Source organism: Coregonus clupeaformis, chromosome 28 (assembly GCF_020615455.1).
Source record: "Coregonus clupeaformis isolate EN_2021a chromosome 28, ASM2061545v1, whole genome shotgun sequence".
In the NCBI taxonomy this organism is placed as follows: domain Eukaryota; kingdom Metazoa; phylum Chordata; class Actinopteri; order Salmoniformes; family Salmonidae; genus Coregonus; species Coregonus clupeaformis.
In genome coordinates, this window is record NC_059219.1 from 24,968,941 (window position 1) to 24,985,727 (window position 16,787).

The window sequence follows — 16,787 nt, forward strand, 5'->3', positions numbered from 1 at the left end:
GGCACTCCATTACGACACCTATATGTTTTTCCCATTTTCAACGGACAATTCCTATTGTCGTATTGTTTTATATTTTTTGTGTAAAACAATAAAAAATGCGTACTTATTACGATGTTATTACATAGGTTATCACCGGAAGTAACTATGAGTAAGGTCTGTGTAATACTAACCATTGACTGTAATTCACTGTGAATAAGATTACTAAAATATCAAAATGTAAACAAAAATGCAATCGTGTTTGAGAATTCTTAGGTATATGTTCACAGAAAAACAAATGATGGTTTCTCTATGGTTCATCAAGTATTCTATTCCCTCAGTATCTCCAAGTCATGGGAGTGCTGATGCAGCCCCAAGCTCAGCATTACAGGCTGGTGGGAGCGGGAAGACAGAGCTTGTTCTTATGACTGGTAATGAAATGGATTCTGACTGTAAATATGAATCACAAAAAGAGAGTCACTCACGCATCCACTAGGATCAGCATGTCCTTAGGTGACGCCGCCCCCTGGATGTACCTGGTAAACCAACAAACAAATAAATACAGCGGTGAAAAAACCCTTGAAACGTTTACCTTATATCTAATGATTCCAACAAATAAACCAACAGAAAAAAAAAAGAGCAGTCTGACTTTTAAATGTCAATGGTAAATTAACAGGGTTATGCATATTTGTGTGTGTGTGTGTGTGTGTGTCTGCATAAATGTGTGTGTCTCAAACAGTGTTTAATATGGTGACCACACAGCTAGGTTCAAGCAGGGCAGGCAACGTTCGTTCTGAGAGACAGTTGGAGTGATGGAGGACGAGGAGACAGACGAGACAGACGGCGACTCAGTGTCTCCACTCACCACGGTCGCCGCCGGACGTCGTAGAGGTCAATCTTATTGGGCGTTTTTCGCGAGTCCATCCAAGGGGATGCTGGGTACAAAGACAATTTAAATCAAATGAAACTTTATTTAAAGTGCATTTGAAAAGACAACACACTTCACAGTAAAAACATAATGCTTAATTTGAGTCCAGACATAGACTTCTAACCAGCTGAACGTTACGTACAACATAACAGTTTATTGACTTTAAACACTGTATTTTAACTTCAACTTACTTTGATTCAAAATTCTACATGTGGTTTTACAGACATGTTGAGTACGTTTTATGTACACATTTTAATAGAATACTTATGAAATGCACAGTTATATTTGGTAAGACGTTTCATTTTCCTTGACTTCAACCCCATTCGATGCATTGAACGGATGTGGGTGGAGCAATGTCTACATAAGGGCGCAAATTAAAAACACTCATAAAAGCTCTGATGAAGGCCTTGAGGCCGATACGTAAAGCTTAATAAAGAGCAATGATACTAGCAAGAGCAGTGTGCAGGTTTCTTATTTTTTCTCAACTTAAACTTACTTGAATCCCAGTTTAACTTCCTATCATAAAGATTGAATAGATTGCTTTAGCACACACTTAAAGTTTCAGCTGAAACTCTGTTCTTTGTTATTATATATAATGTATCTGAAATATATTTAGAACAACTTTTCTACATTAACAATTTTCACAAAGTGATTTTCAGGTCTGTCATGTCAGAGGTCTATTGATGGCTGTCCCAGTGTCCTTGTCCCTGTCCCTGTCCCTGTCCCAGTGTCCTTGTCCCCGTCCCTGTCTCTGTGTATGTCAACAAGCCCACAGCTACCCTTGGTGGCAAACACAGGGATCGCCGTGACTCACTGTTTGCCCAGCCTCGGCGTGTGTGTGTGTGTGTGTGTGAGAGAGAGAGAGAGAGAACGAGAGAGAGAGAGAAAGACAGAGAGAAAGACAGAGAAAGAGATAACAAGAGAGAGAGAGCGAGAACAAGAGCGAGAGAATGAGAGAGAGAGAACGAGAGAGAGAGATAATGAGAGCGAGAGAGAGAGAACGAGAGAGAGAGAACGAGAGAGAGAGAACGAGAGAGAGAGAGAGAGAGATAACGAGAGAGAGAACGAGAGAGAGAGAGAGAGAGAGAGAGAGAGAGAGAGAGAGAGAGAGAGAGAGAGAGAGAGAGAGAGAGAGAGAGAGAGAGAGAGAGAGAGAGAGAGAGAGAGAGAGAGAGAGAGAGAGAGAGAGAGAGACAGAGAGAGACAGAGAGAGAGAGAGAGAGGGAACAAGAGAGAAAGCTCTAAGTGTGTGTGTGAGCGAGTGAGAGAGAGTGACTTTCTCTCTCTTTCTGTGTGTTCTTTCAGTGTGTGTGTGTGTGTGAGTGCTGAGTAAATACGGTGTGACAAAGTGGCCCTTTGGTGGCACAGCGCATTACGTCTCCATTAATAGCCACTGGAAGGTCATGGGCTGAGGGCAAAAGCCGATTGGCTGGCTGGCCACTCACCTGGGAAGTAGCGAGCCAATCCGGTGGCGCTGCCGAACACCTGCCACAGGAGAGTAGGATCCTCTTCCTTGTTCTTCCTAAACACTTCCTCTAATGCGTCTGTCCAGTTAAGCTCATTCAGCACAATGGTGGCTGTGGAATAGACAAACACACACACATTAGTATTCACATAACAGAGTTAAAGGCCCACTCTGTGATATTTACAGCTGTTTTTGATCATTTGAATTAAACAACTTTCATTTTCTGAGAGGGGACTTCCTGTGAGGTGACGGATTGGTATACAAGACACATAACAACATGATATAACTCAAAAACATGTACAGAAATTTTATTGACGCGACAGATGAGAGCGGCGAAGCGAGATGTTTCACTCCCGTAAATCTGTCCATGTGGGAATACAGTGATTCTAGTTTAACCCCCTAAGTTCGATGTCTGCACCATGCTGATCTAATTAGCATAATAATATAAATAGATGTTGGTTTTATTGCATTGGATGCATCTCAATCCACCGCATCCGCCAATGTCGCACTTCCGCATCTGCGGTGAAAGGTGACAGAGCTAGAGCGGTGTTTGTCAGACCATGAGACATCCCGAAAATCAGTCTTCTCACAAAATAGTCTGTAGTGTCCGAACGGTTTGGCCTAAAAACTATTATGACCCCCACAAGCGTCTTGGGACTCGTCTGAAGTTGGTACAGCCGATCAGCCAACTTCTGTCTGTAGCATCCGAACAGTTTGGGCTACACAATAATACCCCTCTGTGGAAAGGTGAGACTCTCACCAACACGTACATGTAAAGCTCCTGAGTGGCGTAGCAGTCTAAGGCACTGCATCGCAGTGCTTGAGGCGTCACTACAGAGCCGGGTTCGATCCCAGGCTGTATCACAACCGGCTGTGACCGGGAGTCCCATAGGGCGGCGTACAATTGGCCTAGCATCGTCTGGGTTAGGGGAGGGTTTGGCCGGGGGGGCTTTGCTTGGCTAATCACGCTCTAGCGACTCCTTGTGGCGGGCTGGGCGCCTGCAGGCTGACTTAGGATGTCATTGGTGCGGCTGGCTTCCGGGTTAAGCGGGCGGGTTAAGAGCGCGGTTTGGCGGGTCATGTTTCAGAGGACACATGACTCGACCTTCGACTCTCCCGAGCCCATTGGGGAGTTGCAGAGATGAGACAAGATCATAATTGGATTGCAATTGGATATCACAAAATTGGGGAGGAAAAAGGGGGTAAAATATTTTTTTTTTAAAATGATTTCATCTGGTTTTAACAAAACGATGTCTTTGCTTTCATAATCTGTACGTACTATTGACAAATTCAGAGTATAAATATAGTTTTGAATCTTATAAACGTAGGAGGAGCACTTTCACATTGTATTGGTGGATGCCAGCTTGTAACACCTGTCATCACGTCAGGCTTTTGCGGCATTATCTTATCTACACTATTAAAACCCTCCGCTATTCTGAAATCAGCTATATATTTTGATTCAAGCTACTAGGCTATTCAATCAGATGATTTTCCTGTTTGCCCAATCAAAGTTACTGTAGCATATAATCCGCAGGAAAACAAAAAGTGTACCTCAGGCTACACTCTCTCACACTTCAAAACCCATCATACATAGTCACACTGTCACTACTGCCTACACCTTAGCTAGCTAGCTAGCTTGCTTAGCTTTCTACTGCATCAATGGATTCCCAGGAGAGAGAAATTGCTAGATTTCTAAATAGTAATATTTTGCTGGGAGCTCGTTCAGACGATCAGTGGCGTGAACTTATTGGCGACTACTTTTTGACCCTGAGCCGGAGAGCGTCGTCACCATCAGTGACTCTGCAGACAGCACAGACTCAGACGAGTTAACCGAAGTTGAGGCCGAGCCCCTTGAGGAGGCAACCGAGGAAGACCACCCGTTAATGGTGGATCCGTCAATTACGGCGCTTGTGTGTGTGTGTGTGTGTGTGTGTGTGTGTGTGTGTGTGTGTGTGCACATGGGCACGAGGGAGAGAGAAGTGGGGAATGTGTAGCCCATAAAGCATTTGCAGTAACTGTGTGTGTGTGTGTGTGTACGTGTGAGTTTATATGTGTCCTATTTGTCCTAAAGACAGGTTACATAAATGCATTAAATGGCCATCTATAAAGGTGATCACATATCTTCATAGCAAACATGACCCATTTTCAATACTATTAAAAGAGTGTGTGTGTTTTGTGTGTGTGTACTATTTGTGTGTGTGTGTGTGTGTGTGTGTAAGGGGGGGGGGATTCACACATGCATTTCAATGAGTGTATCTGTAGTTTGTGTGTGTTATTGAAAGTCTGTTGATATTACTTGAAAATGTATTGGCTAGAGTACATTATGACCATGACAGAATGTTAAATAATTATATATTTGTCCGATTTTTTCAGATGAAAAACATCTAGTGCTCATTGGCAAGATCGCTGGTTCCATTAACCTCTGCAAGGAAACGGTCATCTCGAAAAGGAAGGAAACATCAGAGGACATCAAATTTCCTTGATAGCCAGCAAATTTGCAGAGAAACATTCAAGTTCCTACACGCGTAAGTTTCACAACTTGATGTTTTCTGTTATTATTGGGGCTGCAACAGTATTAAAAAGTTCCTGAGGTATTTAAGACAGAATGAGTAGTAGGCTGTATCATGAATAGAAATAAAAGAGCTGAGAATGCATTGTGCCTTTCGTATTAAAGGCATGTTTTAAATCATTTATTTTCTGGTTTTAGAATTTCTACAGACTGCAGTGATAATGTTCTATAAGGAACGTGGTGTGGCTCCTGGGAAGAAGAGGTGTGGTCGTCTCGCCAGCAAACGGGTACTTTTCTACGAGGACATTCAGCGATTCGTCCAATATGTCAACAACTTCACTGATGTCCACGCAATGCCGCTACCAGGACATATCACTGGATTTAAGAGGGCAGACATCCGGGTGCTACCAACATTTGAGACCAAGTCTTTTGTGTGGCGCAAGTTTTAAAAAACGTTGATGCGTGATCATGGTGAGTGTTTTCATAAATCTTTATACTTATATTTGTATCAAACACTCGTCAGCTCAAGCCAGTGAACCAGCGGCAAAGACTAACCAAAGCCCACACGAATTGGATCCAAAGAGACTGTCAGTCTTTACTCTCTGGTGACGCATGTGTGGTCACATATTCTTTAATGTTTCTCTTTGTATTTGCTGCTTAGAGACCAGTGCTTACTCTGACCATTTTTAGCTCTCACCCCCTCCATCCCCTTCCTTGTTTTAGATATTTTCAGATGTAATTTACTCTGTGTGGCTGTCAAAAGAATGAACGACCTGGGTTTGTGAGAGTGCTTGGGTACATCTATACATATTCTCTGTGACGTATTTATAAGAGATGATATTTAACGTGGTAATGTATTGATTATTTATCCTCCCAAGTTTTATCTTCGAATGTAATCTAACATGGAAAAACTAAGGGCCACAATCATGATATGTGCGAGAACTACATGGGATGTGCATGTATGAAAATAAGTGAATGTAGCCAATACATTCTGTTGCTTGTATGTGTACAAATGTGTGCACGTATACATGTGCATGTGTATGCATATATGTGCACGTGTGTGTGGGACAATGATGCAGACAGACACTATGTCTGTATAGTTAGAGCAAGATGTAATTTACAGTCCTAGTCAAAAGTTTGGACACACCTACTCATTCAAGGGTTTTTCTTTATTTTCACTATTTTCTACATTGTAGAATAATAGTGAAGACATCAAAACTATGAAATAACACATATGGAATCATGTAGTAACCAAAAAAGTGTTAAATAAATCAAAATATATTTCATATTTGAGGTTCTTCTAAAAGCCACCCTTTGCCTTGATGACAACTTTGCACACTCTTGGCGTTCTCTCAGCCAGCGTCATGAGGTAGTCACCTGGAATGCATTTCAATTAACAGGTGTGCCTTCTTAAAAGTTTATTTGTGGAATTCCTTTCCTTCTTAATGCGTTTGAGCCAATCAGTTGTGTTGTGACAAGGTAGGGGGGGTTTACAGAAGATAGCCTTATTTGGTAAAAGACCAAGTCCATATTATGGCAAGAACAGCTCAAATAAGCAAAGAGAAACGACAGTCCATCATTACTTTAAGACATGAAGGTCAGTCAATACGGAACATTTCAAGAACTTTGAAAGTTTCTTCAAGTGCAGTCACAAAAACCATCAAGCGCTATGATGAAACTGGCTCTCATGAGGACCGCCACAGGAATGGAAGAACCAGAATTACCTCTGCTGCAGAGGATAAATTCATTAGAGTTACCAGCCTCAGAAATTGCAGCCTAAATAAATGCTTCACAGAGTTCAAGTCACAGACACATCTCAACATCAGCTGTTCAGAGAAGACTGTGTGAATCAGGCCTTCATGGTCGAATTGCTGCAAAGAAACCACTACTAAAGGACACCAATAATAAGAAGAGACCTGCTTGGGCCAAGAAACACAAGCAATGGACATTAGACAGGTGGGAATCTGTCCTGTGGTCTGGAGTCCAAATGGGAGATTTTTGGTTCCAACCGCCGTGCCTTTGTGAGACGCGGTGTGGGTGAATGGATTATCTCCGCATGTGTAGTTCCCACCGTAAAGCATGGAAGAGGAGGTGTTATGGTGTGAGGGTGCTTTGCTGGTGAGACTGTCTGTGATTTACAGTATTTAGAATTCAAGGCATACTTAACAAGCATGGCTACCACAGCATTCTGAAGCGATACGCCATCCCATCTGGTTTGGGCTTAGTGGAACTATCATTTGTTTTTCAACAGGACAATGACACAACACACCTCCAGGCTGTGTAAGGGCTATTTTACCAAGAAGGAGAGTGATGGAGTGCTGCATCAGATGACCTGGCCTCCACAATCCCCCGACCTCAACCCAGTTGAAATGGTTTGGGATGAGTCGGACGGCACAGTGAAGGAAAAGCAGCCAACAAGTGCTCAGCATATGTGGGAACTCCTTCAAGACTGTTGGAAAAGCATTCCAGGTGAAGCTGGTTGAGAGAATGCCAAGAGTGTGCAAAGCTGTCATCAAGGCAAAGGGTGGCTATTTTGTTTAACACTTTTTTTATTCTATATGTGTTATTTCAAAGTTTTGATGTCTTCACTATTAAAAATAAAGAAAAACCCTTGAATGTTGTCACGCCCTGGCTCTGGGGACTCTTTAATGTTGAGGTGTGTAGGTTTATTGTTTAGTTTTCTATGTGTTTCATTCTAGATCGTTTATTTCTATGTTGGCCAGGGTGGTTCCCAATCAGAGACAGCTGTGGCTCGTTGTCTCTGATTGGGGACCATACTTAGGCAGCCTTTTGGCATGTATGTTTTGTGGGATCTTGATCCGTAAGGTTTGTTGTTTAACCTAGGACTTCACGTATCGTTTATTGTTTTGGTTCGTGTTGTACATTTAATAAAGTATGTACGCCTATCATGCTGCGCCTTGGACCGCTTCATCAGTCAGCGATCGTGACAGAAGATCCCACCATAAAAGGACCAAGCAGCGTGCCCAGGAGGAGAAGCTGGCGATGGCTCAGGTGGGCGAATGGTGGTCATGGGAGGACATATTCGCGGGCAGAGGGCCCTGGGCAAAGGTACAGGCCCTGGCAAGAGAGGAGAAACGGCCCCAACCGTGCCGACGACGGACACGAGAGAGGCAACCCCAATAAATTTTTTGGGGGGGGCACACGGCATGGACGACGGGGCTGCTGGAGGCAGCTATAGGGCGCATCGGCGATTTAGGAGAGGAGGCCACCAGGTTTGGGGGGCTGGAAGGGTGGTTGGCGGAGCCTAGAGGTAGAGCAGAGCCAACTCCCCGTACTCAGGCTAGGCAGCGTGAGACTGGGCAGGTTCCGAGTTATGCGGAGCTACGTACTGTGCCGCGAGTGTTCCGGCACAGTCCTGTACGTCCTGTGCTAGCACCACGCACGTGTCGTGCTAAGGTGGGCATGCAGCCAGGGCGGAGTGTGCCGGCTCAACGCTCGTGGCCTCCATTACCCCTCCTCGTTCCCGGATATCCTGCGCCAGTGCCACGTGCTGTAGTGTCAGTACGAGTGCACAGCCCTGTACGTCCTGTGCTGATGCCTCACACAGAGTGTGTGGAAATAGGCATTCAGCCAGGACAGGTTGTGTCAGCTCTCCGTTCCAGACCTCCAGTCCGTCTCCACAGTCCAGCCCGGCCTGTTCCTGTCCCTCGCACCAAGCCTGTGGTGCGCGTCGCCAGCCCGGTCCGGCCCGTTCCTGCTCCCCGCACCAAGTCAGTGGTGCGCGTCGTCAGCCCGGTCCGGCCCGTTCCTGTCCCCCGCACCAAACCTGTGGTGCGCGTCTCCAGCCCGGTCCGGCCTGTTCCTGCTCCCCGCACCAAGCCAGTGGTGTCGCGTCGTCAGCCGGTCCGGCCCGTTCCTGCTCCCCGCCAAGCCAGTGGTACGCGTCGCCAGCCCGGTCCGGCCTGTTCCTGCTCCCCGCACCAAGCCAGTAGTGCGGCGTCGTCAGCCCGGTCCGGCCCGTTCCTGCTCCCGCACCAAGCCAGTGGTGCGCGTCGCGTCAGCCCGGTCCGGCCCGTTCCTGTCCCCGCACCAAGCCTGTGGTGCGCACCGCCAGCCCGGTCCGGCCTGTTCCTGCTCCCCGCACCAAGCCAGTGGTGCGCGTCGCCAACCGGTCCGGCCCGTTCCTGCTCCCCGCACCAAGCCAGTGGTGCGTGTCGCCAGCCCGTTCCGGCCTGTTCCTGCTCCCGCACCAAGCCAGTGATGCGCGTCGTCAGCCCGGTCCGGCCGTTCCTGCTCCCCGCACCAAGCCAGTGGTGCGGCGTCGTCAGCCCGGTCCGGCCCGTACCTGCTCCCCCGCACCAAGCCAGTGATGCACGTCGTCAGTCCGGTCCGGCCCGTTCCTGCTCCCCGCACCAAGCCAGTGGTGCGCGTCGTCAGCCCGGTCCGGCCCGTACCTGCTCCCCGCACCAAGCCAGTGATGCGCGTCGTCAGTCCGGCACGGCCCGTGCCTGTTCCACCGGTGCCTGGTCCGGCACCGGTCAGCTGCTCCACTCCGGAGCCAGAATATTCCGCTCCACCGGTGTCCAGTCCAGCTCCGGCCAGCGGGACCAGACCAGGGGCGCTACGGGGGGGGTGGAAAGAGAGTGGTGGTCACGCCCGGAGCCGGATCCGCCGCCGAGGCGGAATGCCCACCCGGCCCCTCCCCTGTTGTGGTTGGTTGGCGCGGTCGCAGTCCGCGCCTTTGGGGGGGGGGTACTGTCACGCCCTGGCTCTGGGGACTCTTTAATGTTGGCCAGGGTGGTTCCCAATCAGAGACACCTGTGGCTCGTTGTCTCTGATTGGGGACCATACTTAGGCAGCCTTTTGGCATGTATGTTTTGTGGGATCTTGATCCGTAAGGTTTGTTGTTTAACCTAGGACTTCACGTATCGTTTATTGTTTTGGTTCGTGTTGTACATTTAATAAAGTATGTACGCCTATCATGCTGCGCCTTGGACCGCTTCATCAGTCAGCGATCGTGACAGAAGATCCCACCATAAAAGGACCAAGCAGCGTGCCCAGGAGGAGAAGCTGGCGATGGCTCAGGTGGGCGAATGGTGGTCATGGGAGGACATATTCGCGGGCAGAGGGCCCTGGGCAAAGGTACAGGCCCTGGCAAGAGAGGAGAAACGGCCCCAACCGTGCCGACGACGGACACGAGAGAGGCAACCCCAATAAATTTTTTGTGGGGGGCACACGGCATGGACGACGGGGCTGCTGGAGGCAGCTATAGGGCGCATCGGCGATTTAGGAGAGGAGGCCACCAGGTTTGGGGGGCTGGAAGGGTGGTTGGCGGAGCCTAGAGGTAGAGCAGAGCCAACTCCCCGTACTCAGGCTAGGCAGCGTGAGACTGGGCAGGTTCCGAGTTATGCGGAGCTACGTACTGTGCCGCGAGTGTTCCGGCACAGTCCTGTACGTCCCTGTGCTAGCACCACGCACGTGTCGTGCTAAGGTGGGCATGCAGCCAGGGCGGAGTGTGCGGCTCAACGCTCGTGGCCTCCATTACCCCTCCTCGTTCCCGGATATCCTGCGCCAGTGCCACGTGCTGTAGTGTCAGTACGAGTGCACAGCCCTGTACGTCCTGTGCTGATGCCTCACACAGAGTGTGTGGAAATAGGCATTCAGCCAGGACGGGTTGTGTCAGCTCTCCGTTCCAGACCTCCAGTCCGTCTCCACAGTCCAGCCCGGCCTGTTCCTGTCCCTCGCACCAAGCCTGTGGTGCGCGTCGCCAGCCCGGTCCGGCCCGTTCCTGCTCCCCGCACCAAGCCAGTGGTGCGCGTCGTCAGCCCGGTCCGGCCCGTTCCTGCTCCCCGCACCAAGCCAGTGGTACGCGTCGCCAGCCCGGTCCGGCCTGTTCCTGCTCCCCGCACCAAGCCAGTAGTGCGCGTCGTCAGCCCGGTCCGGCCCGTTCCTGCTCCCCGCACCAAGCCAGTGGTGCGGCGTCGTCAGCCCGGTCCGGCCCGTTCCTGTCCCCGCACCAAGCCTGTGGTGCGGCGTCGCCAGCCCGGTCCGGCCTGTTCCTGCTCCCCGCACCAAGCCAGTGGTGCGCGTCGTCAGCCCGGTCCGGCCCGTTCCTGCTCCCCGCACCAAGCAAGTGGTGCGTGTCGCCAGCCCGTTCCTCCCTGTTCCTGCTCCCCGCACCAAGCCAGTGATGCGCGTCGTCAGCCCGGTCCGGCCCGTTCCTGCTCCCCGCACCAAGCCAGTGGTGCGCGTCGTCAGCCCGGTCCGGCCCGTACCTGCTCCCCGCACCAAGCCAGTGATGCACGTCGTCAGTCCGGTCCGGCCCGTTCCTGCTCCCCGCACCAAGCCAGTGGTGCGCGTCGTCAGCCCGGTCCGGCCCGTACCTGCTCCCCGCACCAAGCCAGTGATGCACGTCGTCAGTCCGGCACGGCCCGTGCCTGTTCCACCGGTGCCTGGTCCGGCACCGGTCAGCTGCTCCACTCCGGAGCCAGAATATTCCGCTCCACCGGTGTCCAGTCCAGCTCCGGCCAGCGGGACCAGACCAGGGGCGCTACGGGGGGGGTGGAAAGAGAGTGGTGGTCACGCCCGGAGCCGGATCCGCCGCCGAGGCGGAATGCCCACCCGGCCCCTCCCCTGTTGTGGTTGGTTGGCGCGGTCGCAGTCCGCGCCTTTGGGGGGGGGGTACTGTCACGCCCTGGCTCTGGGGACTCTTTAATGTTGGCCAGGGTGGTTCCCAATCAGAGACACCTGTGGCTCGTTGTCTCTGATTGGGGACCATACTTAGGCAGCCTTTTGGCATGTATGTTTTGTGGGATCTTGATCCGTAAGGTTTGTTGTTTAACCTAGGACTTCACGTATCGTTTATTGTTTTGGTTCGTGTTGTACATTTAATAAAGTATGTACGCCTATCATGCTGCGCCTTGGTCCGCTTCATCAGTCAGCGATCGTGACAAATGTGTAAGTGTCCAAACTTTTGACTGGTAATGTATATGTAACCTGTGTGTGTGTGTGTGTGTGTGTGTGATTTTCAACATTTTCAACAGGAAGGGCCCCAAACTGTTGCTACAAAGTTGGAAGCACCGAATTGTCTAGAATGTCATTGTATGCTGTAGCGTTAATATTTCCCTTCACTGGAACTAAGGGGCCTAGCCCGAACCATGAAAAACAGCCCCAGACCATTCCTCCTCCACCAAACTTTACAGTTGGCACTATGCATTGAGGCAGGTAGCATTCTCCTGGCATTCGCCAAACCCAGATTCGTCCGTCAGACTGCCAGATGGTGAAGCATGGGTCATCACTCCAGAGAACGCGTTTCCACTGCTCCAGAGTCCAACGGCGGCAAGCTTTACACCACTCCAGCCGACGCTTGGCATTGCGTATGGTGAACTTAGGCTTGTGGAAGCAGTTCTTGTGCTGACATTGCTTCCGGAGGCAGTTTGGAACTTGGTAGTGATTGTTGCAACCGAGGACAGACAATTTTTCCTCTGCTGTCCCGTTCTGTGAGCTTGTGTGGCCTACCACTTCGCGGCTGAGCCGTTGTTGCTCCTAGATGTTTCCACTTCACAATAACAGCACTTACAGTTGACCGAGGCAGCTCTAGCAGGGCAGACATTTGATGAACTGACTTGTTGGAAAGATGGCATCCTGTGACAGTGCCACGTTGAAAGTCACTGAGCTCCAATGTTTGTCTATGGAGATTGCATGGCTGTGTGCTCGTTATTATACACCTGTCAGTAACGGGTGTGGCTGAAATAGCCCAATCCACTAATTTAAACGGGTGTCCACATACATTTGTATATATAGTGTATATACAGTGGGGAGAACAAGTATTTGATATACTGCCGATTTTGCAGGTTTTCCTACTTACAAAGCATGTAGAGGTCTGTAATTTTTATCATAGGTACACTTCAACTGTGAGAGACGGAATCTAACACAAAAATCCAGAAAATCACATTGTATGATTTTTAAGTAATTCATTTGCATTATATTGCATGACATAAGTATTTGATCACCTACCAACCAGTAAGAATTCTGGCTCTCACAGAGCTGTTAGTTTTTCTTTAAGAAGCCCTCCTGTTCTCCACTCATTACCTGTATTAACTGCACCTGTTTGAACTCGTTACCTGTATAAAAGACACCTGTCCACACACTCAATCAAACAGACTCCAACCTCTCCACAATGGCCAAGACCAGAGAGCTGTGTAAGGACATCAGGGATACAATTGTAGACCTGCACAAGCCTGGGATGGGCTACAGGACAATAGGCAAGCAGCTTGGTGAGAAGGCAACAACTGTTGGCTCAATTATTAGAAAATGGAAGAAGTTCAAGATGACGGTCAATCATCCTCGGTCTGGGGCTCCATGCAAGATCCCACCTCGTGGGGCATCAATGATCATGAGGAAGGTGAGGGATCAGCCCAGAACTACACGGCAGGACCTGGTCAATGACCTGAAGAGAGCTGGGACCACAGTCTCAAAGAAAACCATTAGTAACACACTACGCCGTCATGGATTAAAATCCTGCAGCGCAGGCAAGGTCCCCCTGCTCAAGCCAGCGCATGTCCAGGCCCGTCTGAAGTTTGCCAATGACCATCTGGATGATCCAGAGGAGGAATGGGAGAAGGTCATGTGGTCTGATGAGACAAAAATAGAGCTTTTTGGTCTAAACTCCACTCGCCGTGTTTGGAGGAAGAAGAAGGATGAGTACAACCCCAAGAACACCATCCCAACCATGAAGCATGGAGGTGGAAACATCATTCTTTGGGGATGCTTTTCTGCAAAGGGGACAGGACGACTGCACCGTATTGAGGGGAGGATGGATGGGGCCATGTATCGCGAGATCTTGGCCAACAACCTCCTTCCCTCAGTAAGAGCATTGAAGATGGGTCGTGGCTGGGTCTTCCAGCATAACAACGACCCGAAACACACAGCCAGGGCAACTAAGGAGTGGCTTCGTAAGAAGCATCTCAAGGTCCTGGAGTGGCCTAGCCAGTCTCCAGACCTGAACCCAATAGAAAATCTTTGGAGGGAGCTGAAAGTCCGTTTTGCCCAGTGACAGCCCCGAAATCTGAAGGATCTGGAGAAGGTCTGTATGAAGGAGTGGGCCAAAATCCCTGCTGCAGTGTGTGCAAACCTGGTCAAGACCTACAGGAAACGTATGATCTCTGTAATTGCAAACAAAGGTTTCTGTACCAAATATTAAGTTCTGCTTTTCTGATGTATCAAATACTTATGTCATGCTATAAAATGCAAATTAATTACTTAAAAATCATACAATGTGATTTTCTGGATTTTTGTTTTAGATTCCGTCTCTCACAGTTGTGTTATTACAGACCTCTACATGCTTTGTAAGTAGGAAAACCTGCAAAATCGGCAGTGTATCAAATACTTGTTCTCCCCACTGTATATATATATTTTATACTTCAAGGGATCTTAAAATGTTAAACGAAATAGCTAAATTATCAGTGGTACGACTTCCTTAAAACAATTCCATATAGAATATGATACATATGACAGTGGATAGTCACCTCAATTTAAATAATGTATCTGAATCTTGAATTCAATCTAAATAAATATATCCATGCTATAAAAAAAAACTATACAGACAATGGTATGCTGGCACCTGAGAGAATTCAGACATGTAAGGGGTTAACTGCTCCAGGAAGAACAAGGTGCATAGCTGTATTGGGTGGGGAGAAGCATTTCAACACTCCTTGCTGAAATGAAACTAAAGTACTGTATACAGTGCATTGTGTATGGTACCAAACTCTCCAGTTATTCAGAAATATCCATTAAATACGTATACACCGAGTCTACTATCTCACAGAAAGGACAAAGATATTCAATTACCCACAAACACATGCAGGTGAGTAGAGAGATTAACATTGATAGTTAAGTTGAAGATGAGCTTTACTGTGTTTACTGTGTGTAAATTCTTTTTTCATTTTCAACGGTACTGTATGTTCAACTTTTTATCCTTTTGTAATAGGAGTATTTTCTATGTTATACGGTAACACCATGTATCAAGATTGGCTAGTATCTGCCATTAACACAATGATGGCAACTCCAAAGCGAAAACTAAAGCTAAGCTGATGGATTCTAGATTTATTTATTTATTATTTCACCTATGGTCTCTGTCTAGATATGGCTACCTCCAGGCTCCAGTCTGAAGATCAGTTTCTCTGTTCTATCTGTCTGGATGTGTTCACTGACCCGGTCACCACTTCATGTGGACACAACTTCTGCAGGACCTGTATCATCAGATACTGGAATTCCATTGACCTGTGCCAGTGTCCAATATGTACGCAGAAGTTCCAAACGAGACCAGAGCTTCGCGTCAATACTTTCATCGTTGAGATGGCTGCTCAGTTCAGGAAGTCAGTTCAAGTGAAAGCTCCTAGCAACCCAGACCAATGCCCTGCCAAACCTGGAGAAGTGTCATGTGAAATCTGCACTGAGACGAAGCTCAAGGCCCTGAAGTCCTGCCTGGTGTGTCTGACCTCTTACTGTGAGACTCACCTGGAGCCTCATCAGAGAGTCGCAGCCTTAATGAGACACAAGCTGATCAACCCTGTTGAGAACCTGGAAGACAGGATGTGCAAGATACACGAGAGACTCCTGGAATTGTTCTGTAAGACTGACCAAATATGTGTTTGTGTCTTATGCATTAAAACAGACCACAAGACTCACTATACTGTCCTTCTAGAGGAAGAGTTTGGAGAGATGAAGGGAAAGATAGAGGCAGAAGTGCAGCAGAAGATCCAGGAGAGACTGAAGAAGGTTCAGGAGATCAAACACTCATTAGAGCTCAGCAAGAGAAACTCTGAGAGAGAGATATCAGACAGCGCTCAGGTCTTCACTGCTCTGATGCGCTCCATTGAAAAGAACCAGGCTGAGCTCATTGAGGTAATTGAGATGAAGCAGAAAGCCGCAGAGAGGCGGGCTGAAGAACTCGTTAAAGAGCTGGAGCAGGAAATCACTGAGCTAAAGAGGAGAAGCACTGAACTGGAGCAGATCTCACACACTGAGGACCACCTCCATCTCGTCCAGAGCTTCCCATCCCTGTGCAGCCCTCCACTCACCAAGGACTGGTCTGAGATCAGTGTTCACAGTGATCTGTGTGTGGGGACTGTGAGGAGAGCCGTGTCTCAGCTTGAAGAGACACTCATGAGTGAGATGAAGAGGTTGTGTGATGCTGAGCTGAAGAGGATTCAGCAGTATGCAGTGGATGTGACTCTGGACCCTGATACAGCACACTGTAAACTCATCCTGTCTGAGGATGGGAAACAAGTAAGACATGGAAACACACGACAGAATCTCCCTGATAACCCAAAGAGGTTTGATTCTGCCATTAACGTCTTGGGAAAGGAGAGCTACTCCTCAGGGAGATTCTACTATGAGGTGACTGTTACAGGGAAGACTGAGTGGAATTTAGGCGTCTCTACAGAGTCTGTCAACAGAAAGGGGACTGTCACACTGAGCCCTGATAATGGACGCTGGGCAGTGATCCTGAGGGATGGGAGTACGTACACAGCTTGTAGCCCCAGCCGTGTCCGCCTCTCTCTGAGAGAAAAGCCCCAGAAGGTGGGGGTGTTTGTGGATTATGAGGAGGGTCAGGTCTCCTTTTATGATGTGGAGGACAGGTCTCATATCTTCTCTTTCACTGGTTACACTTTCACAGAGAAACTCTATCCGTACTTCAGTCCATACCATAATGATGGTGGTAAAAATTCAGCCCCTCTGATCATCTCTCATGTCAATCACACAGACTGAGTAACGTGAAAGTAAGTTACCTGTAAAATAAGTACCTAAATTAATTTAGCGTGGTTATCAAACTCCAGGGAGAATAATTCACTCTAGTTTATTTTCTGTTAGACATGATGAGTACAGAATGCAGCAGCAATGTAACATTGGCTACCAGTACTACCTTATCTCTCAGGCTCATAACA

General features: G+C 48.4%; 2 protein-coding genes across 4 annotated transcripts in view; one reads left to right on the forward strand and one right to left on the reverse strand.

Annotated features, from left to right (window-relative positions):
- Nucleotides 1-16,787, reverse strand: part of LOC121543412 (voltage-dependent calcium channel subunit alpha-2/delta-1) — a 194,254-nt gene that overhangs the window by 46,066 nt on the left and 131,401 nt on the right. For both annotated transcript variants that reach the window (XM_041853259.2, XM_041853257.2), the window contains exons 7-9: nt 2,350-2,481; nt 842-911; nt 462-512 (exon numbers count right to left, since the gene is read on the reverse strand). In XM_041853259.2, coding sequence (XP_041709193.1) covers nt 462-512; nt 842-911; nt 2,350-2,481 — 253 coding nt within the window. The remainder of the gene's footprint in view (nt 1-461; nt 513-841; nt 912-2,349; nt 2,482-16,787) is intronic.
- Nucleotides 14,983-16,611, forward strand: LOC121543414 (E3 ubiquitin-protein ligase TRIM39-like). 2 transcript variants are annotated; one of them, XM_041853262.1, is made up of 2 exons: nt 14,983-15,206; nt 15,240-16,611. In XM_041853262.1, exons 1-2 carry the CDS (start codon nt 14,983-14,985, stop codon nt 16,609-16,611), a joined length of 1,596 nt encoding a protein of 531 aa, XP_041709196.1. The 2 variants fall into 2 exon arrangements, with proteins under 2 accessions (XP_041709196.1, XP_041709195.1); XM_041853261.1 differs by having other exon boundaries at nt 14,983-16,611.